At 44.5% G+C, this 23,915-nt stretch overlaps 1 protein-coding gene across 2 annotated transcripts; it reads right to left on the bottom strand.

Annotated features, from left to right (window-relative positions):
- Window positions 1-219: 219 nt before the first annotated feature.
- LOC105932192 (transmembrane protein 164) lies at window positions 220-23,573 on the bottom strand. 2 transcript variants are annotated; one of them, XM_036143368.1, is made up of 7 exons: window positions 23,276-23,573; window positions 22,745-23,122; window positions 10,953-11,002; window positions 5,744-5,810; window positions 4,264-4,342; window positions 3,248-3,348; window positions 220-2,350 (listed from the first exon to the last, which is right to left on the bottom strand). In XM_036143368.1, the coding sequence occupies exons 2-7, from the start codon at window positions 23,105-23,107 to the stop codon at window positions 2,144-2,146; spliced, it is 867 nt and encodes a 288-aa protein (XP_035999261.1). In that variant the 5' UTR covers window positions 23,108-23,122; window positions 23,276-23,573; the 3' UTR covers window positions 220-2,143. The 2 variants fall into 2 exon arrangements, with proteins under 2 accessions (XP_035999261.1, XP_012726685.1); XM_012871231.3 differs by having other exon boundaries at window positions 22,745-23,573.
- Between the last annotated feature and the right edge of the window lie 342 nt (window positions 23,574-23,915).

The raw sequence follows: 23,915 nt of genomic DNA, 5'->3' as shown, positions 1-23,915 counted from the left end.
TTATCGTTTATTCTTTCTCTGAACTCTATACATTAGCTGCATGATAAACTGGAGTAACATGGAGGATTTCCAGCACCAAACCTAGTTTCACTGTCAGACAGTCTACTTTACAACACAATGAATGTTCAGAGGGAAACGTGCTTTCTGTGCTCAGTTTATGGGCCTGTAGTCGTTGCAGAGTTTAAACGCAGAAAAAAAAAATACACACAGAAAACTTCAGCCACTGGAAATCCCTTTTATTGGTGCCACAACACATATTTGAACTGACAGAGGTACAAAAGTTTCTCTTCTCCCTTCTTGATACTGAAATAAAGAAAAATGCTACAGTAACATACGTCCCTCCTACTTGAAATGAAATATAGGCTCCCTACGAGTGACCCTTTTCCTACGATAAATAAGTGACCCACAGGGGGCGCCAGCTCCTTCCTTGTACACATTTTCTGCATGAACTGTTGAGGTTGGAGTGAGTGCAGGACGTTTTGAAAGCATACTTAACGGTCAAGCAACGGATCCTTTCAAGTGTCTCGATACGTTCAGGGCCTGGCAAAACTATTCACACCTCTTGCAATTGTTCACGTATTTTGGCATGTTACAACCACAAACCGGCGCAGAACATACAAAGATATGGACGTTCAACTTTTAATGTAGTTTTAACCGTCTAATTTAGCTGCATCTGTCTCACTGTGAGCGGGAGGGAACCCACGTCTGATCTCCAGCTGGCGAGCTGCCACCGCTGTGCGTGTGCTGGTTCCCATGGAGAATCGTGCATCCACATAAAAATAAGCACCAATCACTGCGCGCAGCATCTAACTTTACATAAAATAATGTCCATACACCGAAGCGGTGGTCAGCAATTTTTCTCCTCCTTAACATTAAGCGGAGCAAAGAGCTGCCACAGGAGTCGTGACTCGGATTGTTAACTTTGGCCGGTTTAAAAGTTTTGAGACTTGTGCAATCGTCGTGTCATTTCTATCATGTAAATGGAGGAAGAAAAAGCAATATCAGCTTCAAGAACCTACCCTCCCCTGAAAATAAATAAAAATCAGCCGCACAAATTCAGGTATCGTTCAGACTGATGTGAAAATAATCTGTATCGGCATCGGCCTTAAAAAACCTAGATCAGTCTATCTCTATTCAGAACTGATTAACAAAGCATTTGTATGCAGTTGGTTCCATGAGATTTTACTCAGGGCATTAGAATAAAGGAGTCCTAGTCAGGTCTGAACAACAAAACGAAACGAAATTCTCACAATTATACACAGCTTTCTGCTGGTCCATAACTTTAAATCCCAATAAAATCTATTAAGGTTTGAAGGTTGTAACGTACCAAGAAGGGACGAGAGGATCCGCAGGTATGAATGCTTTTGCAAGGCGCCTTAGTTCCACCTACAACACTCATTTTTGTCAGCATCTGCCCCATATTGGCAATCATTCTTTATCTTAATGTCCTAGAGGTTAAAACGTGAAGAATTTGGTCAAACAACACAATAAAAACGACACAGACAGGACCAAACTACAAACCCTATCATTCCTTATAGATTGCTTTAGCTTCCAGCGAATAATACTTCCTCAAGCCTCCCGTTTATCTGGAATGGGACTGAAAGCCACTTACAAAAAGTTATTTCCTATCCTGAACATGACACCAACCCCCCCATTTGTAAAAACATTAAGAGAACATTCACATCCTTACGCTAAAAACAAGCAGTAGCTTTTAAAAACAGCTCGCATTTGCGACCTGCCTCAAAGCTCGTCGAGACGAATAAAACCAGCTTTACGCGCTAAAACAGGAGCGTCCACTAAAACGGCCGAGAGCTGAAAGCAACTCCTCACAGACAGGTGGCGACATTCAGGCGCGCGCTTCCAATTTTTCAGTCCTTAAAAAAACGTTTGCATTTACAAAAAAAGGCAGCCGGGTGAAAACGGTTTCCCGGCAAACGCGGCGTGTCCAGCTTCGCAACAAGCAGCTCTGAAATGCAAAAAATTGTGCATGCGGGCGTGGAGACGACAAGAATGGCAGCTGGCTTTACAGGCCCCCCCGGCTGCCCCCTTGTCTCAACAGAGCAGACGTCAACATCCTAAAAGAGCCTTTAAAAACGGGGATTTAAAAGGAAACCTCCGCGCTGAGAGCAAAGGGCCCGGACGTCTAGTCGACTTTCTTGCCGCGCAGTCGGAGCGTGTCCAGCAGGCTCCTGCAGGCGGAGCCGCTGTGCTGCGTCAGGAGCGTGACCAGCTTTCCGTGGAGGAGCGACAGCAGGTTCTGGTGGCCCGTGGCCCACACCCGGTACCAGGGCCCGTAAAAGGGATCGGACACGGCCGGACACAGCATGTTGTTCAGGTTGACCTCCGTCGCCTGGAAGGAGAGCGGGGGGGGATGGGGGGGGCAGATTAGTTGGGCGTGAGAGGCTAATTTTCATGCTAATGGCGACTTGAAAAGTATTATCCACTTGGATGAAGTTCTGGCGAATGTCATGGTCGACTTAACTGTGCATATCTTTATGAATCATTAATTTCCTCTGGATTTCTGCTCCAAAAATCCTTGCCGCAAATGGAATGAGTGATGAGTTCACTGCCTGGAAGTTTCTCTGTAACTTATCATTAGACTGCAGAAACTCATTTGGGTGCCAAATGATTTCACATCTTGTTAGCGCTGCAGATTTCGCTCAGTTCCTCCCCCCCCCCCTTATTGCTCAGTTGGCTTCATAGCTTAAGAGAGAAGAAGAGGATAGATGGAACTGCTCAGTCATTTTCCCTCTATTTTCATTCATTTTCCTTCCTTTTTTCTCATTTCATTTGATTTAAAATGTATTTTTACTTTCTTAAAGTGTTGGCGGGCATCATTCTGCAACCGTCCTCCATAATGTGGCTTTGCTGAACAAAAGCCAAAAGGTTTCCCCTTCCAGATCCTTTCAGGTCGGTCGTTGATCTTTTTTTATTTCTGTTCCGCTGACTGGTTGTGAGCAGAAGTCTGATGTGTGTCTGTTTATTACGGACAACCAGCTTTGTTCCTCTCCTTCTCTCCTCATCTTTATCATTCTAGTACAGATCCAACTGGATTAAACCAGCAAACATCTCAAAACGAATTTCTCTTTCTATGATTACTTATGACCAAATTCCTTTTAGGACCCGCCTCCAAATCTGCTTTTGGATTGCCGCTATTTGCTGCATCTGGTTGCCCCGCTGAAATGAATCCCCTGCAGACGTGCGGGCCGCCATGGCGGCCGACGGCCTGCAGGGGGCGCCGTCTTACCAGGCCGAGGACCTGCAGGAAGATGAAGTGGTAGAGGAACAGGATGCCGGTGGCCAGCAGCGCCCACCACATGTCCCCCAGAGGCTCGGGCCGGTACACACCTGCAGACAGACAGAAGCGCTTCGGTGAAAAATCTCACGCAGTTTGCGGGTTAAACAGAGAGCAGGTGCATGAAATGCGTCTTGATCAGCGACCCTGGCCCCCCCCGGTGAACGAGCCTCTGCACCAGCGTGGCTGTCTCAAACCAGTTTGTCCCGTTTTCTCTCGGGTAGCGGCTCTCTGCTCTTAGTCTGTCAGCGTTGTGGGCGAAACAACCACTTCCTAAATTACTTCCTGGCCTAAAGAGCTTTCATTAGTGTACTACAAACCAGATCATGTTCTCCAGACTTCCCCCTGCTACTACCACCACAAACACTTGATATATAATGACTCCACTGGGTTTTATCTGTTTTTTTTTAAGAGATCAACACAAATAATTGTGAATCTAGGTGGGTTTAATGTGAGAACGCATAGAGACGTAAGGGTGTGAATACTTCTGCCAGGCACCGCGTGTCGTCCGGCCACGTCTTCTACCGTTTCAGCTGCAGAGCTGGAAGGAGTGTTGGGGCGCGTCTAGAAGTTGAAAACACAAGGCCGTTCCTGATGCGTCGCCCGCGAACAGCACAGGCTCTGCATCCTGTTGCTATAACAACCGGGTAAACGAAAGCCTCCAGTTGTCACGGATAAGAGCAATAAGAAACATAGAGAAGGCTCTCGTCTTCCACAGACTGTAGAGACGGCGGATACGGCGCGAAGGGTCCGCGACCCGTGATCGGGGGGCTTGTTTACGATAAAAACGACAGTGACGCGAGCTGAAACCTGTGAACACAAAACAACAACAGAGCACCCCGCAGCATCATCTAGAGGCACTGACAAAAAGATGACAGATTAGATAAAAAGGACCCATGGTGTGGTGTTATCCTGACTCCACTTGGAGAACGTCGCTTCGCATCAGAGAGCACCCGAATAACACGTACCTCCTTTCCTCAGAAGGTAAACGGGCACCAGGTACATCATGGAGTGTTGGATGTAGTAGATCTCCTTCTCAAAGGGGAGCTGAGGAACAAACAGAGACACCAGTCTTAAATTAGGCCAACACCTCTCTGTCACGCTAATGGCGGGCTTGTCAGATTACAGCTACACTTCTTATTGAAAAGAAGAAGAAAAAACCTGCATCATAAGCCACGTAGCTGCTTCACCGAAGCTCCCGAAGCGCTGACAGGATCAGATACGATCACGGCTTTTATGGTTAAACCAAATGCAGAAGAAGTCGTACTTCCTTGTTTGGGAGTCTGATCGCGAACCTGCAGCTAAAACGACACGTTTGAAGCAGCGGCTTTAGCGTCGCACGTGTCAAAGCTCGGAGCTGTCGAAGCTTAGCTTAACCAAAGGCGATCGGCCCCCCATTAGCTGAAGCGACGGGACCTGAAAGAAAGCTCGGGCTGCTGCTGCACGTCGGATCCCATCTGAGCTTTAGTTCTCCTTGAATATTGATCAACGCACTTATGGATTTGATGTTTCTTCATGTGCTCCACTCTCCCTGGCTCAGACGCACTAAAATGAATGGCTAGCTCTTATTTTATTCCAACGAATTTTGATCACTCATCGTAGTTTTTAGGACTTTTTTTTTTTATAGATCATTTTTCTGACAGTAGATATGAGGCAGGCAGCCGTGGTCCTGTAGTCACTCCCTGACTCCTGGAGTTCCACACCTCCAGGCCTTCATCTGGTATGTGCTCAGGTTATTCCCATTTTGAAGGGTAGCTAAAAGAAACAAGGCTTTCTTTTGGGTTGCATTTAGAAACCGGGGAAACAGGAACAACAAAAGCTTTAAACAGTAATTAAATGTAAATGAACATTACAGACGTAAGAGGTGACAATAAGACGGGTATCAGTGAAAGTTGACATGCTTAACCCAGGCATATATTCACATGAAAAAAAAAGAAATTTCCCTAAAAAAATACAGCGTGAGACACCAAACAACAATCTGATGCCAGTCTGTGTTCATGACTCCGATTGTTGTTTTTAGAAACCCATCAACCCCCCAGAACAACAAACCAAGACTAGTTTCTATGCCTCGGGCCTCGCCTTCACTTGTTTTTGTTGACAACACAAAGCGATGACTCAAATGTTCTCCTCTGTTGGTGCAAACAGCAGCGTGGCATTTTATCATCTCGCTCTCCTTTTACATGCACACCTGCATTTTACCATGACGTACATCTGATTTGTCACCCCCCGCCCCCTCCCAAGATGCTGCTTCTTAATTAAAACCACCCGGAAGTCCAATTGTGCGAGGAATTAAGGAACTCTTTCTTCTTCTCAAACCACGTCCTGACTTTCTGCTAATCAGTGGCTGGTATTTGTGATTTTGACGGACACTACAGCTCCTACAGTGATTAAACCCATTTGTACGTCTGCATGGCAGGAAGCAACGTTCAGGAGCGGGGGGTTACTTACCAGCCGGGTGTTGACCACAGGGAACATTAAGGCCAGCAACGCTCCGTTTAACATGTGGATGTGCAGTCTGAAAAAGAAGCAGAGTAAAATGTGAATGAAGGGACGCTAATCTCACTGGATTATTGTCCGTCAGGCTCACATTTACGTTTAGAACCGATGAACTGGGAGCGGAGAGTGAAATGAGGCGGGTTGTTTTTTTTTTCCCCGAACAGATTTATCCTGCGTGAAGCCCGGGATTTCAGACAAACTTTTAGAAATTGGCCAGAGTCGCAGGTGTACCGGAGCCACGAAGCGTCGCTAACTTCTCCGCTTAGTGTGCCGGTATTTCAGCCTTTGGAGAGAGCGCCGATTCTTCTGAGAAAGGTTTCCCTGAACTACGTTTCATGTCGGCGCTGGCCTGAACGGCCTTGAAGGCCAGAAGGTTGTGTCGAATCCTAGGGGCCCCCCCGACACTTGGACACACAAACTGCTCTTTTTGTCCAATGAGCCAAACTAACTGTTGTGACAGCGAAGGTCATTGGGAAAACAGAAGCGTGGCAGGACTGTCACTTGTAATGCAGCCGGCTGTCACTCTCAGTAGCCTCCGGACCTCTCTTTTTTTTTGGGAGGGGGTGGATGGGGGGGTGTTAATTTTTTTTTAAAGTAACACTTCACTTCATTCTAGCTTAAATACACCATCTTCTTCCACTGAAGAACTGCAGAAAGAATAACTGCGGATTTGTGACAGAAGCGAAACTCTGAAAATGTGTTCCTGAACAAAAACCTCTCTGGCTTTTATTCTGTTACGACGAGCGAATAAATCCACGTTTATACGGTGCTATGTAGCTTTGCGCAGCACTTACAGCCTATTGAAACTGTAACCGAGGCGCTGCATGTACAAATATTCACTGCGGTGCACAAAGGGCCCAAATCATCGGCCCTCCAACACCGTGCCGAAAAGGTTGAGGTCATTGCCCAATGACGCTGCTGGCAAACATTTTATCTCAGAGCAGGTATGGACGATGGGTGGAATAGAACAGCCTAGCAAATATCGCATCTGAGCTATCCTTGGTGACTCTGACACGGCGTACACCGACACTGTGGGGACTATGGTTCCCTAAGAGATGCTCGTCCAGGCCTGAACGTGTCCTGGCCGGTTGGGAACAACCAAACTTGTTTTTTGTTCAGTGATCAGATCCGATCGCTACCGGCTCACAATAACACTAAAACGCTTTCTTATTAGCACTTTTAGCTAACTTGTTAGGGACTCGTTATTTTACTGTACGGTGTGTGTGTGTGTGGGCGTGTTTGAATGTACTGCTAGCTGCACAAATATTTGCCTCCACAGATAAAACATTCAAAGAGTAAAACAATCTTCAGTGTGGAAGATGTTGCTGCAGGAAAAAGGGTCAACGTCAGGAGCTGTTAAGTTATTTAAAAGGGAAACATAAATATCAAATTATCAGCAGGTCAAGGCTACAACGGGCCACTAATGCATCACTAGACTCATTATACTGTGCAAATCCTTCCCGTCGTGAACTCGAGGGAGATTCTTTAACTTTATTTCACTTGTTCCATTCCTAAAGAAATGAAACCGAACAGGTGAATGCGAAATCTCTGAGAACATACAGGACTGTCTCAGAAAATTTTAATATTGTGATAAAGTTCTTTATTTTCTGTAATGCAATTAAAAAACATGAAATGTCATACATTCTGGATTCATTACAAATCAACTGAAATATCGCAAGTCTTTTATTGTTTTAATATCGCTGAATATGGCTTACAGCTTAAGAAACCCAAATATCCTATCTCAAAATATTAGAATATCGTGAAAAAGTATACTAGTAGGCTATTCAACTAATCACTTGAATCGTCTAATTAACTCGAAACACTGCAGGGTTTCCTAAGCCTTGAAAAACACTCAGCTTGGTTCAGTAAACTAAATCACAAGTATGGTAGTGGTTAAGAGACGACATGAGATTCTCACAGTAACTGGTGTACTGACCATGGCATTATTGTTCTTGATTGGCCTGCCAATTCCCCTGACCTGAACCCCATAGAGAATTTGTGGGGTATTGTGAAGAAGAAGCTGAAAGACACCAGAGCCAACAATGCAAATGAGCTAAAGGCCGCTATTGAAGCATCCTGGGCATCCATAACACCTCAGCAATGCCACAGGCTGATTGCCTCCATGCCACGCCGCATTGATGCAGTAATCTGTGCAAAAGGATTCCCAACCAAGTACTGAGTGCATTAATGGACATTTTCAAATGTTTGATTTTGTTTTGCTGTTATAATTTTTTTTTTACTTGGTCTGAGGAAATATTGTAATATTTTGAGATAGGATTTTTGAGTTTTCTTTAGCTGTACGCCATAATCAGTGATATTAAAACAGTAAAAGGCTTGCGATATTTCAGTTGATTTGTAATGAATCCAGAATGTATAACATTTCATGTTTTTTAATTGCATTACAGAAAATAAAGAACTTTATCACAATATTATAATTTTCTGAGACAGTCCTGTATAGTGATGGCTGTGAAGGGGGCCCAGGGCATTACACCGACTGCTCTGTGACATGGCATTTGCTCCTTGCTTAGAATAAGGGCAGGGACCGAGCTGTGCATGTAAATGCAGCCGTTGCCTGAAACGATCCTGGGAGACAGATGTCGCCCCGGAGAGGTACAGTAGTTTGCCAAGTCAACCTCTTTGGGTATTCGAAGATCGATGGTTTAAATCCCAAGGGGACGCAGTCCGACACGCCAACAATGTAGCCCTTTATTCACAGGTATGCCATCAATCTGCTTCCTCCGCACGCCGCATCTATACGAATGCAGGAGCCATTCTTTTCTCTGCGGAAGCCGTTCTTTGCACAGCGCCTTGCAAAGCAACTCTAATTCTTTCACTTCAAGTTTATTTTAAAGGATGTTATGTGATAAAAAAACAACAACACTACGCAGCAAAAGTGTGCTGTAGATTTGTACGCAACCCCATTTAATCTGCTACCCCTAAATCTGCTCCGTAGGTGAAGGCATATATTACCTTCACCTAATTAGTAAATAGCATCCCTTCACGTGTGTAATGTAATAAATCCGCTTGTTCAAGTGCAAAACTACCAACTAAACAAATAAACAGAGGCCAAGCAAGAGCAGCATCAACCAAAGATTCAGCAAAGGGGCCCAAAGGGACTCTGGAGGAGCTGTAGAGATTCACAGCTCGGATGGGAGAATATGTTGTCATGGCAACCATTAGTCGTGGACTCAACAAATCCGGCCTTTATGGGAGACGCTGCGTTTAGGGCTCTGAGATCTGCACGAGTCAGGGTGGTGCGGTCTAACCCGAGGTTTACACTGGCTATGACGGTGTAAACCAGTTTGCCGTAAACCAGTTTGCCTTACCACCCCCCATGGAAACAGCGCTGGCATGAAGAGAAGTTCATGAGGTTCTTTCTGTTGCTATCCCTCATAAATTGGTTTGAATTTTTTTAGGTGTTATCCCAATTCATCCCCCAAACGCCCCTCTGCTTCCCCGTGTTTCTGTGTCGACGTTTAGTTTACACAAGTCAAGTTAGCGCAAGTTGGTGTGGCGATTCACCGGACCTTTAACCTGTCTAGCGGCGGAAGCTTCCTGTTTGGCTCGTGAAATTCAGCCGCTCGATCCGGGGACCGCTGCGGCGTCCGGTCAAACTTCCTTCTTGTGGAACTTTTTGCAGCGTTGCACAGCCTCGGTAACCGGACCCGCTACTGCGCGTGGCTGATGTGAGGGGACACATTGATTATTAATGATCTGGGGTTCTTGCGGCGCAGCAGCCGTATCTGCGACGTATTCAGTGTGAGCCCGGGGAGAGTCCGAACCTAAACCCTGTTAGGAATCAGTGGCGAGAAAAACCGATGCAGTATAATTGAGCTTGAGCTATTTTGAAGAGAATGAGCGAAACCTTCTGTCTCCTGACGTGTAAAGCTGGTAGAGACAAAGCCAGGAAAGTTGCGGTAGGTGAGGGTCTTTTGAATGCCATCTATAATTATACCCCACAATTTGGCACTCGTGTGTTTGTTTAAGTGCATAAAATCCTCTAAAACAGGGGTCACCACCCTTTTTAAAACTGAGATCTACTTCATTTCATCAGTACTTTGTCATACAAAGGGCTACCTGTACTGACCTTTGAGCAAGAGTCCAACATCACCATAACTTTACGTAATATGAATATATTTTTAATGCTTTTGTCATTTTTAATCTATGTAAATACAAGTATGATTAAAAGAAAGAGCAACTGAATAAAATAGCATTTTAAATGCATCTCACTGGAGGGTTGTGCCATTTTTTTAACAGGCTTGAGGGTCCCACATATGGTCCTTGGGGGGCTACCTGGTGCCTGCAGGCATCATGTTGGTGACCCCTGTTCTAAAGGGGAATTGAATCCCTCTGTTAGTTGTAGGACATTCTGTACATTTCAGTACTACATGCATAACAAACATGCCACTATAGATGAAAACATTAGTTTTAGCCAACAGGCTAAAACTAATGTTTTCATTAGTTCAACTCATCCTGACATATTTCATCTAACCACGACGATTCCTTACATTAGCACTGTTGCAGAGACCTCCATGCCAGTTCTGCAAAGCTAAGCCTTCAAAGTGTTCAGCTGCGTTTTACGATGAAGCAGTTGTTCAAAATGAGGCACACTGAACATAAAGAACAGCTCAGACACAAAAGCTTGCCCCGTGTTTACAGCGGAGGGGCCGCTGTCACCGGTCCGCCTCGTCTTCAACAACCTTTATGGAAAGGAAATAAAATCTCCACATCTATTTTTTCAGCACCTGAGATTTTTTATGGGGCAATATCCCCCATGTGAAGTGGACATAGTCACATTGGCTTGCAGTCCCTTCTAACCACTCACCGTGCTGAGTAACAGAGTGACCCTGCTAGGATTTATTTAGAAGTAAATTCTACGCCGTCTTCCCGCCGGCGAAACCTTCCCATGAATAATTAACCTCCCTGACTAGAGGAGGTTTAGAGGAGAGACTACAACCAAAGGAAAGCATTACAATAAATCTCTGAAGGGATCCAAAACACTCCAGCAACGCCTTTGGCTCATAACAATCAGGGATAACGAAGATGGCTAGAGGTCCCCCGTTAATGGCGCAAGTGGGATGACACGACGCAAGAAACTTTGGCACAGACTGGGATGATTGCTGCCCTGCGGACCGGAAGGAAGAGGGTAAAATCCACTCACCTAAATACAACCATCGCTGTTTTACACGGTGGGCAGGCCAGCAGGAAGATCTGTGGGAGAAACCACAATGTGAGATGACAACCACACGATGTTACATTAAACTCAGATGGTCATTGGGAACGGCTCGAATGCGTTAAGAGCTTCCTGTTCACGAGGCTGACAGTAAAAAGCGTTTGCACACATTTAGTAGGAGCCAAGATGTTGAAGAGGTCATTGCCTTGGGGATCAGCCTCGCATCAATTAAAAAACAAAAAACCCTGAAACAGAGATAAGAAGTGCAAAACTTTACACTGGCTGTTAGTGAAGGGCTACTACTGTATGTCTTTATCTGCAAGGTAAAACAACCTGGAATCTATTTTACACGCTGATCACGGCAACAGCAGCTGGTAGATGGCATTCTGTTTAAAGCCAGCTTCTCACATCTAGTCCCCTTTTCTATTTTATGAAGCACCTTAAAGCATAGACCAGCAGGAAAGGTGTCACTTAAAGAATTAAGAATTAAGTGCGTGACATGGATCAGCCTCCATCACTTCCCTTACTCTGATTGCATTTTAAAATCCTTCCCTAAACATTTAACTTGGCGACCGGCGTGTAGACGAAGGCTGGGGTCTTGGTGCAAAGCAGCTGAAGAGCGGCCCGGTTAGTGACAATATTTGCAGTCTCGCAGCAGCGTTCCTGTGTGTTTTGCGTGCCGGGTCTATTAAAACAAGTCTGCAGCTACTGCTTTGTGGATCCTGGCTTCAGCCCTGCCAATGAGATAATGACTGCCGCCGCTGCTTTACACCTTCCACTCCTGGGAAAGCTGAATGAGAGATTCCACGAGACGTTAAAGAAATGACTGAGAACAGCTGCCGTCTCGTTTCCAGTGATGCATCAGCAACCTGTTACTGTAGTGCAAAGAGATGTGGAATATTTACCAATAAAATGGCGCACACTGATGGCAATTATTGATGTTCTACGGGCGATCTAATGACCTACTTTGATGCTAGCTGCCTTAGGTTTGTGTGGCTGTAGCCGCTGGGGTGTAATTAGGTCAGTTCACCCCCTTCTTCAATTTAGACCCCATTTGGAACCCGCGCGTTACAGTTTTTCTAATTCTGACCTGCAAATGAATCATTTGCCACCCTGAAAAACATGATTGAATATAAAATATATTTAAAAACATGAATAAATCCAATCATTATGTGTTTTACTTTTCGTGGCACAGCTCCACTACTTAATGTTATTGGCATACGCCGTAACTATATGAAGTTACGGCGTATGAAAATAGGTACCACTTCTTTTTCAGCATCATTTCTGTGTGTGTGTGTGTATGTGTGTGTGTGTGTGTGTGTGTGTGTGTGTGTGAGAATAACAGTAACAGATCTGGCCAAAAAGACTGTGATATGGTCCAGCTCGTCTATCCTTATGAGAAAATATCCCCATGGTCACCCCTGAGGTTTCTGATCTTGGTTCCAAAGATCTATATACGGTGAAAGTTTGTCCAAGCAGTCAATAAAATGATTAGCAAGTTCTAGTGCGCTGATTAACTGATTAATTCCTATTTAATGTATTGCAGAATTCAGTTTAAACGTTTCAGATTTGATTTTACATGCCATTTCTATTGATTGTTTTTCTGCAGTTTGTTGATGCTTACCAAATATGACAGATTATGTCATAATAACTGTAAGTGACCCATTTCCTGTTAGACAATAAAAGACAAATATTCACTCCCACTAGAAAGTGAAACAAAAACAGATTGTCGCTTACAAAAGAAGGTACGAAAAGATCCTCGAAGTGGGTTCAGGGATGTTTCAGGGAATTGACAAATAACTAGTATGAAAAGTAATGTAAAAGGTCGTCTCCATTTCACATGGGAAGAAATCTGTCTGCAAAAACGAGCAAAACTGAAGAGAAAAAAGAACGGCAAAGGAAGGAAAAGTCTAAGATGTAGACTAACACATGCCCAGGACTGGTGTACATAGCTGTAAACATCAGAAGCCCTAATAAAAGTAACAGTAAGAGGGTTTGACATGATGCGTCTTGTGTAATACCTTAAATTTATTCCAGTATTTGGTCATGCAAAAGCAAAAAAAAGTGAATGTGTTTCGAAAATGATCCCAGAGCTTGCTGCATCATGGATGAAAGTAAGGGGTTAACGACTCATCTTGCACAAAGGGGTGGACCCATCTCTGTTATGTACTGAATTGGCCTGTAAGTTGAGGAACACTTTATAGTCACCTTTCACCCCGTTAAAGCTAGTTTTACACTTGAAACAGCCACGTGTAAAAAAAAAAAAAAAAAAAAAAAAAAAAAAAAAAAAAGGTACAACATAAAGAGGACCACTTTGTGGTACCGCCGTCTCTCGACTGGGTCTGGATGCGACGACGTCTGCACGCGTGTTCTAAGCTCAGCGTCAAAGGGAAGACGACGTCACACAGGCAGGTTTTAGTGAAGCTTGAAGAACCTGTAAACTCTGTGTTTCCATGACAACAGTCTGAATCTAAAGGTGTTCTTTGGAGATAGATAAAAAAAAAAAGAACAACCTGAAAGCACCATGTGACGCCTTGTTAGGCTGATCCCAAAGGAGAAAATACAAGGTTTGTAACTATTCGATACTTTTTGGTAGAAGCAGCATCTAGTTAGTTTGGACGAGAGGCAGGCTAAATTGGTTAATTTGGTTCTAGCAACTGAGTTTTTAGGTCCTAGAAAGGAAGGAAGTGTTTAACTTATGTAAGATCTCATCAACTGAAAAACAAAAACAAAAAAAAAAAAAAACACATGCAGCTGCATGTAATAAACTGCATATTTGCACAATCCTTGCCCTAGCAGTGGCAAGGCCTTCTCTGTCCTAGCATGCAGGTAAACCCAAATAGATTTTCATGTCAATCACAGAGGGAGTTGCATACACCAACAGGCACTACGCCAATTAGTGCAGTGTTTTGGTGAAAAGTAAAACCTAAAGAATTCATGGGTTACTGGTTACAAAATAATAAGCTGTAATCGACATGTTTAGAAGTTTGCGAAACGCTAAACCCGAGAATTAAAACCAGAATAGAGCCTGACAATGTGCAACTAACTCTCTAGAAAGATCTTGAACAGCATCAATTGTATTTTAGGAAACATTTACGGGGAAAGGATTGTCATGCCTCACAGCCACGAGATAAATATGAATGTTCAATGCATGACACACAATTACAGCCCTTTCTTTCACAGCGTAGGGCTAACTCATTTGTAGGACCACCCTGGTGAGGAGCATCACAGTGGGAGGTTTGGCAGGAGTAAGGAAAGTTAGTTTGAGATGAAACTATTTGGGTAATGATATTTCTCATGTGTTTTTACTGTGTTCTGAGGCCAAAATGAAGCTAGTGGTAACTAGTCTTATCCTCTTTTGAGCTAGATGCTAATTTGTTTTTGGGTTGTTTTTAAAAAACAAAAACAAAAAAAAAAACTTTAGTTCCTTGAGGGTTTAAACACTGCAGGACCTTAACGTTTGTGTTTCCCGATCCACTCGTTACACCAAAAATGTGAAACTACAAGTAACTATGATTCCGTTTAAATGAGCTCCCTGATGCTCCGTTAGCCGCTAACGCTACTAGCTTGCTACCACTAACCGCTAGTCATTAACCTGACTCCGCCAGATGGATTTGCTCCGTATATCCATCTGGAAACCTTCCATTGAAGTAATTTTGGGAAGGGGCGAAAATACTGGTTAGCTGATTAGCCTATGTTGGTGATAGACGGGCCAAATAAACCAATCAGATCAACGAAGCATATGACGTACTAACAGCGACGACGAAAACACAACCACAAGCTCTTGCCGAAACCAGTCGGGAGAAGAGCAAAAACACCTTTTCCTCTGAGAAAAGCCTCCAGAGCAGCGTTTTGCTCTTCTTTCAGTGAAGAAATACTCTGTAATTCCGATAAAACTTGCTCGATAGCCACGCTAACGCTAGTTTTATCGGCTGAAGCCGCCATGTTCTTTAGACAGAACTGTCGCGCTTCTCGTTGCGTCACACCTCAACCTGCCTCAAAGCCAACGCTGATTGGACGTTCGTTTGATGAACTGCTCCAAATTTTCTTTAACGGAAAGTAGCCAGACTGATCTGCGAGTGAAACCATGAAAGCTCGCCAGATCAGGATGGTCTCACAAGGCTAGCTAGTCATAGTTGTTTTAACAAGTTGTTGTTTCGTTCGCTCTGCAACTGCCAGATAAGACAAAGCAGTAGTGTTTGTATAACATTATATAGTAATATCAATACTGATTAATAGTATTTGTCGTTTTTTTTTTTTAATCTAATGAAAAAAAGTTTTGAAATAATACGCATCTGATCACGCCTGTACAGTAATCTAAAACGGAGGCTGCATGGTTCTCTTTTAAGACTGGGGAAAACAGGGATCAGAAAAAGATCTCCAGTGAGAGGAAATGAGCACAGGACACAAGAGCTCTCATCCCCATCTCAACCAGCTTGCTCATCCCCTGCAGCAATAATATATAATAAGGCTCTGAGAAGACATTAAGTTGCACGAATCCATTTATGATAGTCGAATCAAGCAGCAGGCTGCGGCTGCACTGTTGAAAACAAACAAGGTTTTTTTTTTTTTTCTTCTTCCTTCTGAAACTAAAATGCAATCTCATCTGAAGGTGCAGCAGACTGAAACACAACACCGCCATCCGCCCTTTTTTTTTCTTGCTGCTCGCCATCTGAGTCGTGACCCGAATTAAAGTGAAAACCACTGCGTAGAAGTTCCAAGTAAGAACGAGCTGCAATGAGACTAACACACTCTCTCGGAGTACTTAAAGGTGACCTGAGCTGCAGTATTTCTCAGCATAGTTGACTTTTTGCCGATTTCTTTATGCTACCTTTGCTGTAGCAACTCCTTTGCTGCCAAATATCAATTCAAAGGGGGGGGGGGGGAACACTTATTCTTTCCCCCTGCTGCTAGGCAGTGGAGTGTAATGTTGTTTACCAGTGATTATCAGTTTATAGATTGGCGTATCGAAATGTTGATAAGTGCTTTTTCTTTCTTCCTTTCTGCAAGCAGAGTCATAAAGCGAGGCCCATCTAGCGTTATCTGAACTAGTGAGTCAACAATCCATTCAGATAGCTGCTAACGCTCCGGCTGATACCGTAAACATGGCTGGATTTAACAGGGGGGCTGACAGCTGATAGAGAATACTTGCTGCACACAACTTGGTGACGTTTTTACTCAGATTGGCAAGCCTTTAATTTAAACGCACGCCCTTTAAAGCCTTTTTCTAAACTCAGATATATATGCAGAGACGCGGCCATCGCGCATTTCCTGGCCAACACCGATTTTCTGTTGTCTATGAGGTGTTTGAATTCAATAGAAAATGAAGGAATTACTATATTCCAATTTCTGCATCAGGACACATGTTGCCAAACCTAATCTTATCAATTTGTTTTTCTAAATTAAACTCAGAAGTGTCTATCACACTATATCCAGTTGGGTTGATGTGTTTATGGGTTTTTACATTTTGAATCAATTCATGAACAGGAATCAAAAACGGATGTGATTGGAACACCCGATTTCCATTATATGGATGTGTACTTTTGCCAATAAAGTGTATTTCCCAGCAGCTGACATGGATTCTGTCGGGCTCACCCAGGAAACGCTGTGATCTTCATGGAGCGGACGTGTAATGCACAACACCATGCAAAAGTAATTCAAGTTAGCTAGAGAACACACACCTCTTTAACCTTTACACCTGAACGGGTTGATAGCCGCCGGCAATTCAACCTATGAAAGAGCCACCTGTGAACGTGGCATCTCAAACTCTCCGCGCATAACAGGTGGGAATGGAGAGAAGGGCCGACTTTCACGCTGCACTGCAAAATTTGACACTTAGCTCACAGTCAAAAACCCAACATGCCTCATTAGGCGCCTGATCCTAACGCCTAGGTTTAGGAAGCTCCGCCCACATCAAGTGCACTTCAGTGAAAATGTGTGACAGTTCACTGATAAGCCGGCATGTGATCTCAGAGTGACTGCTAATGTGCCATCTGACGAAGCACATACCAGACGTCAATGTTACGGATCCGCGTGTCATTTATTGGACGGTGAGCTCACCCTGGTGGGTGGCATGGGGGGGGGAGGGGGAGGGGGCCTCTCACCTCTCACCACCTCATATCTGAGATATGCTCGCTCGCCTGTTCTTGCTGCAGTGGATCCGTGCTACAGCTGACGCAGGCACTCAGTAAACAACAAACTTTGGTCAAATCTAGTCATTAGAAATAGAGTCCACTGGTTTAAACCCAGCTGATTGTGAAGGATTCAGCGCCCAATGAGCACCAGGCTGATCAGGGATGAAGTTGTGAGAAACGACTTCCCAAGCTTTGAGCATATCACAGAGCTCCGTTCAATTCGTCACCTGAAAAGGGAACGACTGCAAATCTGGCCACAACATGGCCGGCCGCCTAAACGTCCAGGACGGGAGGATGCAGAAGCTGCCAAGAGGCACATGGTGACTCTGGAGGAGCTGGAAAGATCCACAGCTTTGGTGGAACAATCTGATGACAGGACAGCTATTAGCCAGGCACGCTACAAAGCTGAACTTTATGGAAGAGTAGCAAGAAAGCTGTTGAAGCCCTGAAACCATGTCATGGCGCGCAGGAAGAACGCGCTACGGTCAGATGAGACCGAACTTTTACTTTGGTGTTCATGCAAAAATCTGTGTGCGCACATTGCCCCAAATATACAACCCCGACTGTCAAATATGGTAGCGGCAGAAACATTCTGCGGGGAGGCATTTCTTCAGCAGGGACATGGAAACTGGTCAGAGTAGATAATAGATAATAGGCTGACGGCTCAAGACTCGACAATTGTGCGGCACCTCGCAAAAGACTTGAGACTGGGTCAGAGGTTTAAACTCGCAGCAGAGCAGCAACCCAGAACATACAACCAGAGCTTCAGCTGAACGGCCGGACACCCCCATTCTACGGTAGAGCGCGTCATGCGTTACGGTTGTTTGATGATTGACGCACGAACACGCCACGCGGAGATCCAACGTGCGGACACCACGTCTGCAGCATTTACGCTCTGTGTGGCTATTCCTCCGAAGTAGCAATGTTCTCCTATACTCTAGGGGGCAGCGTTGCGCTCCTACACCAAGCGTACTACACCCCGCTACACATAGATGTAGAAAACACAGTTGTTTCCAACATTTAAACCTCTTACATTCATCAAAAAGGGACCGCGATTTCTGTCTCGGATTTGTTAAAAACTTGTTGATCACTGTGATCTTTTTTGGGCCAAATTATAAAGATGTCTATATTTACAAACCTCCGCCAGAAGGAGTGCTTGCTCATCCACCCTCCAAGGTGCGCGGAGTGGAAACTTTTGGCAGCGAACCTTGCGGATGCATCAAGCATAAACCAGGCTTTAGATCGGTCACATCAAAGTCCAGACGTACATCCAACTGAATCTGTGGCAGGACCTGAAACTTGATGTTCACAGATGTCCTCCATCCGATCTGACCGATCTTGAGCCGTTATGCAAAGAAGATAGAGGGGGAAGAAGTTCCAGCCTCCAGATATGCAAAGCTGCTAGAGACATACCCAAAAAGACTTTCCAAGCTGCAGCCAAGTATTGGCCCAGGGGGAGCTTATTACAATCGCACCAATTTTATTTTATTTTTTTATCTTACTTCCCTTATGAATAATGCAATACTTTACCTCTGTTTCACAACAAAAATCTTAATTTAGAAATAAAAAGGTAAATGTTTGTTGTTGTGAAGTGCCAAAATGCATCAAAAGTTCAAGGTGCACGAATACTACTGCCAGGCATTGTAGGACAACTTTAGCCATTTATGTCTTCTATTTAGCTCTTAAGGACTGCAAAACTCAGTTCACAGAGCTCTTAAAACTCTACACTTTGCAAACCTTCCCAAACGTGACAAGAAACGGCATTTCTGAGTGTATCAAATATCTTCTCAAACACTCAACATTCAAGACTCACTACCACCCTCAGCCCAGAGGACACAGGAGGAGCTGAACAAGTTAGGAGATGTTTTCATTTGTGACGGGAAAAGATCAGACAGGGCTTTAAGTGGACCAGCCACACCCATAAGGAGCTGAGGATCGTATGGGGGGGAAACAACTCAAGGAACCGATACTAGCCAGTCTAGAGGTAAGAAACAAAAGAAAAAGTCCACCAGAGAAGTGCCACAGCACATCCTGTTAAAGATTTTTTCACGTTTGATCTCCCTCCTCTTGTCCTTTTCTGAAGACCACCAACCTATGCGCTGCCAAATCTACCAATAACCCCCACCCAGCCCCCCAGGCAAAGAGTTACACAGATCCTCCTCCACCCATTTCTCCGATAACAAGCTCCAGCAAGTCTCTGTTCTTACTGCCGGTTATAAATTAAAACCTGGAGCCGGTCCTCCCACAGCAACAGCTCTGTGTGGACCGGTTTCAAATGTGAAACACAACTCAACCCTACTGTCCGCTACCCAGACCCAGCTGTACAAACAAATTAAAGGGGGTGGGGGTCATTTCATTTTATTAGGGGGGAGGGGCACTTTTTCAAGAAACATTTTATAAGCTTTAGGCTGAACAGTGGCTCTGTGACAACTCCTAAAGTGCTGAACAAAAACTAAATCTCAATAAAATCCAAAAGTAAAAAAAAAAAAAAATCATAATAGTATAGTCAGTGCTGCCAGATTGGGCGGGTTTCCACACAATTGAGCTTTTTTAAAAACACATCGAGCTGAAAGAATTAGCTTATGAGAGGGTTGTAAAAATTCAGCGGGCTTTTAGAAATAATTAATAACATATATAAAAAATAGTTGTCATTGTGTGGCAGAAAACTAAAAACTTCCACAACTTAATAAAACTCCATTGTACTAGTTAATTTATTTTTGAAATGAGAAGAATCTGTTGGATCTGGTAACATCAATGAATATTGTCTCTGGTTAATCAAGTGCCACTATGAAATTATATTGGTCAATGTTATAAACGCCCCAAATGAGGGTGAGTTCTACTGATTCACACGCTGCCATGAAACAATTTTAAGTTAAAGAAAAATGTTAGATTGATCTATAGGAATTTTATAGTTAGATTTAAAAAAACTCATGTTGGGAGGCTTCTGATAAAAAAAAAAAAAAAAACTTTCTGGTTGCTAAAGGTGATTGTTAAAGTGATCTTGTGTGTTATTTGGTTGCCTGATTGCCACATTTTGTGGGGACGCTTTTTCTTCTTCTTTGCTTCAGTGCGGTCGTGTGCTAATGGCGTGTACTTTATTATGTGTTTAATAGTTCTACACTTTCAACACGAGTCCAAAAGAGGTTGAGATTTGGACAGTTTTTGCTTTTTAGTTGGGCAAGTTTTACGTTGTGTTTCAGCTGGAAACTACCTGTGAGATCTGGCAACCCGTAGCGTAGTGCTGCGTCCATTTAATCAACTCAAAGCATAAGCTCTGATAAACAAGTACTGATGTCAGGCTTGAATCTGACTGAAGTAAAAATTCATACTAGGAGAGGTAACTACAGCAGCTAAGGGGCACAAGGATCAGAACAAAGCAGTGCTCCCTTTTGCCTGCAGGTAACAAGTTTCTTCCACTTGGCTCAGTCTCTGCTCGGTTCTGCTCCTACACTGCAAAAATTGAAGTAAAAACAAGTCAAATTTTCTTGAAATGAGTGTGTTTGTCCTGGATTTGAGCAGGTAAATAAGATGATCTGCCAATGGAATGAGTATTTTGACCCCTAAAATAAGATAATGAGATATTCTGCCCTCTAAATAAGATGATGGACATGAGTTGTTCCTATTTTAAGTGCAAAAATCTCACTCCATTGGCAAATCATCTTATTTACGTGCTCAAATCAAGGACAAATACAGTCATTTCAAGAAAATTTGACTTATTTTTACTTCCATTTTTGCAGTGTAGCTACCATAGCTAACACTATGGTGTTAGCTATGGTAGTGTTGATGTTCCAAACAGAAATGAATGCCGCTGCTTCCTGCTCGCTCTCATTTGCTTCGTTATCACTTCTTGCATTTGTTTGGAAATGAGTCATAATATCTGTAGCCTACGAATGTACTACTCTGTAAACCGCCCCTCTCTAGCTGCAATTGGCCAGCACGCTGCCTTGAGTCATTGATTTGATTGGTTGAATTGTACGATTGACAAATCAAAGATAGGAAGCACAGAAAGTCAGCCACTCCGGAGGTAAAAAAACAAACATAACCCGGCTTCCAGTGCAGGGCGGGCATGTCTGGCTCTGAGGGTGGGCTCTGAGGGTGGGCTCTGAGGGTGGGCACTAAACCCCCCCCCCCCCCCATGATCGCCCATGCCGCTACCCTATAACCCCGTGCATCATTCACTGGTGGCGCTTTTCCACCAAGTGTCAATTTTCCATCACATACTCTGTAAATCATCAGCGGGCTCCGCTTACTGCACTGCCACCACACACACACAGCATTACTCATCCCTCTCTGCTGTGACCTCTTGCCAAGACCTGCAACATGTGATCAGGATACATGAGAGAAAAAAAAAAAAACAGGATGTGGAGAGGAAAAAGAAAAGCGCAACAACTGAACAGACCTACACTAATCAAAGCTGCGGAAAAAATGACTCCTTCCTGCACCGCTTCTCAGAGGATGTCCGTATGCCTGTAATAAATGCCTTCTTGGTAATAACATTGGTTTCAAGCTGATCGCGCCCGGTTCTGGTTGGACCTGTCAAGGGCTTGAGTCGTCACGGCATCCCAGCATTCAGAGCACGGGGCTGGAAGGAAGAACCCACGCATGGGCAGGGAGAATGTGAAAACTTTGTGCTGAAAGATCCCAGGATTCAACCCTGAGATACAAACCAAAGACCTTCTTGGCACGCACCTGGAGCAACAGTACAACTAAAATGTTTTAGACGTTTACAGGTCGGGGGGGTGTCTGACTCCTTGTATCCAAAAGAAGTGACTGGGTAGTTCCGGATTGCAAAAGCCTTAAAACACGGACTTATAAGCCACTTCTTATCATAAAAGCACCGATCACGCCTTCCCTGGTTGGTACCGACCAACAATCAAGAATCCTTTATTGTCACCATGTGTCACCATGGTGACAATAACCTTTGAGGAAGACGCCGGCTTAGGATGTACAGAAAAGAAAGAAAAAAGTAACAGGACACGCAAGCACTACACACTTATTATTTACAGTTTTTTTTTGTTGTAATCATAGACTGTGATGTATATGGAAATAATGGAACTGTCATTTCACCTTTATTGAATAAACTTATACCTACATACACGTTCATCTTTATATGCCAGTAGAGTTTTATGTAAAAAGGATGGAGAACGCTAATTCAAGCGGAAATGCCCAGATCAGGGTTTCTCCGGCCCGGTAAGCGATTTGAAGTTTTCTCTGGAGGTCTGACCTGCCCTTTCCCCATTCATTCCCAAGGATGATGGCGCGTAAAAGAGAAAGAAACCGGGCTGCGGATCCTGCCGTGGAGGCCCGATCGAATAGAGAAAAGTTGGATCTGATCACTGACAGATGAATAAATACATACATACATACATACATACAAGAATAGGTAAGGAAGTATAGCAGAGACAAAGTCATGCAATATAACAACAACAACAAAAAAAATCCACTGCTGGATGCTTGAGTTTCAAGTTATGTAATTGCTCAAATGGACTGGACGTTTTGAGGAACCTCTCTATCCAGGAAGTAATTAAACCTGATCCTGCTCAGCTAGGGCTATACCGACAGTTCAATGACTCTTCCTTTTAAAATGAACCTATAAGCCACCTAAAAATGTAACAGCCTTCACCGACGTTCTCAGCTCACGCCTACCTGAATCATGGTGACCACATGGCAGGGGTTCAGCAGATAGATCACGGTCTTGGTGGCGAACTTGAACCCGACCTCCACTCCAAAAGTCATGCAAAGCGCCACCAGCAACAGGTTCTTGACCAGACTGTCCTCCTTCGCCCTGGCGCCGTCCCTGCCCACCGCCCGGAACTCCCGGGACACGTTGATCCTCCTCAGGGCGACGCCGACCTCCAGCAGGGAGAGGAGGATGATGGCCAGGCTCTCGGCGGCGCGCTGCTGGGGGGCGAGGAAGGCGGCGCACTCGGGCCCCCCGTTGCCCTCAAACTTCGGGTCCACGCCGCCGTAGATCCAGTCCAGCAGGCTGTAGATGTTGTACCGGGACATATTCCTCTTCTCGGGCTGGAAAAGATACGAACACGATGGGATAAAAGACGTCACACCGACTTCTTGGCGAAACATGTACAGCGGGATTTCCTGGCGGTTCACTCCGGTGGTAGACGTGCACCCCACCGCCGAGGTGGATTTTAGAGACAGCACAACCCGCTGCACTACCTCATCCGCTGGCGGAGGAGGAACTTGGGTCGGCGACAGGAGGAAGCTGTTGTCAAGACTACCCGCAGCTCGCGTTGAGTGAGGGGCAAGCCTCTCTCTCTCTCTCGTTTCTCGCGCCGCTCCAAACAGCCTCACGCGCCGGGCTAACGTCGAGCCAGAGGAAGCACTAGTCCGCCAGCCGCTGGCAGGTCAATCATGTCTGTGGCAGTTTACGGGAGGCTGTGTGTTAGCAACGCGTACGCAGCAGCGACCTCGCGCAGGTAGATAGCCTAGCTAGAGCCTCGCGGAGCGGCTGTTCGTTCACGAGCCCCGTTTTTAGTCTTGCAGGCTGCAGTCAAATTTCAGTGGAAAAGGAGTTCACAGCTCATATTCACGAAAGTAATCAGCGGAGTTTTTGAACGTGTTATTAACAACTGTGGAATAACAGCAATGTTTATGCTCCGCAAGGTAAACCACAGTCATTTGGGGTTTCAAAGCTGTCTGCAAGTCAACGTCGAGGACATAGGCATACCACCAACACCGTTCTGTGATGTATGTGGTGTGTTCAATGACAGTTAGGACATTTCTCTTTTCCTCTGTCGATTAGCACAAATTAATTTATCAAATAAATACACATTTATTCTGAACCTCAGAGACGTTT

This window comes from Fundulus heteroclitus, chromosome 11, assembly GCF_011125445.2.
Source record: "Fundulus heteroclitus isolate FHET01 chromosome 11, MU-UCD_Fhet_4.1, whole genome shotgun sequence".
Lineage (NCBI taxonomy): Eukaryota > Metazoa > Chordata > Actinopteri > Cyprinodontiformes > Fundulidae > Fundulus > Fundulus heteroclitus.
This window is presented reverse-complemented; position numbering and strand designations above follow the sequence as displayed.

Bases quoted from the DNA above. Each gene is read 5' to 3' on its own strand.
- LOC105932192 (XM_012871231.3), bottom strand. From the start codon at position 23,182: ATGTTTCGCCAAGAAGTCGGTGTGACGTCTTTTATCCCATCGTGTTCG. The intron at 11,003-22,744 runs GTAGGCGTGAGC...TTTCTCCCACAG, and splicing joins ATGTGGTCACCATGATTCAG to ATCTTCCTGCTGGCCTGCCC. The intron at 5,811-10,952 runs GTGAGTGGATTT...CTTCTTTTTCAG, and splicing joins ACAGCGATGGTTGTATTTAG to ACTGCACATCCACATGTTAA.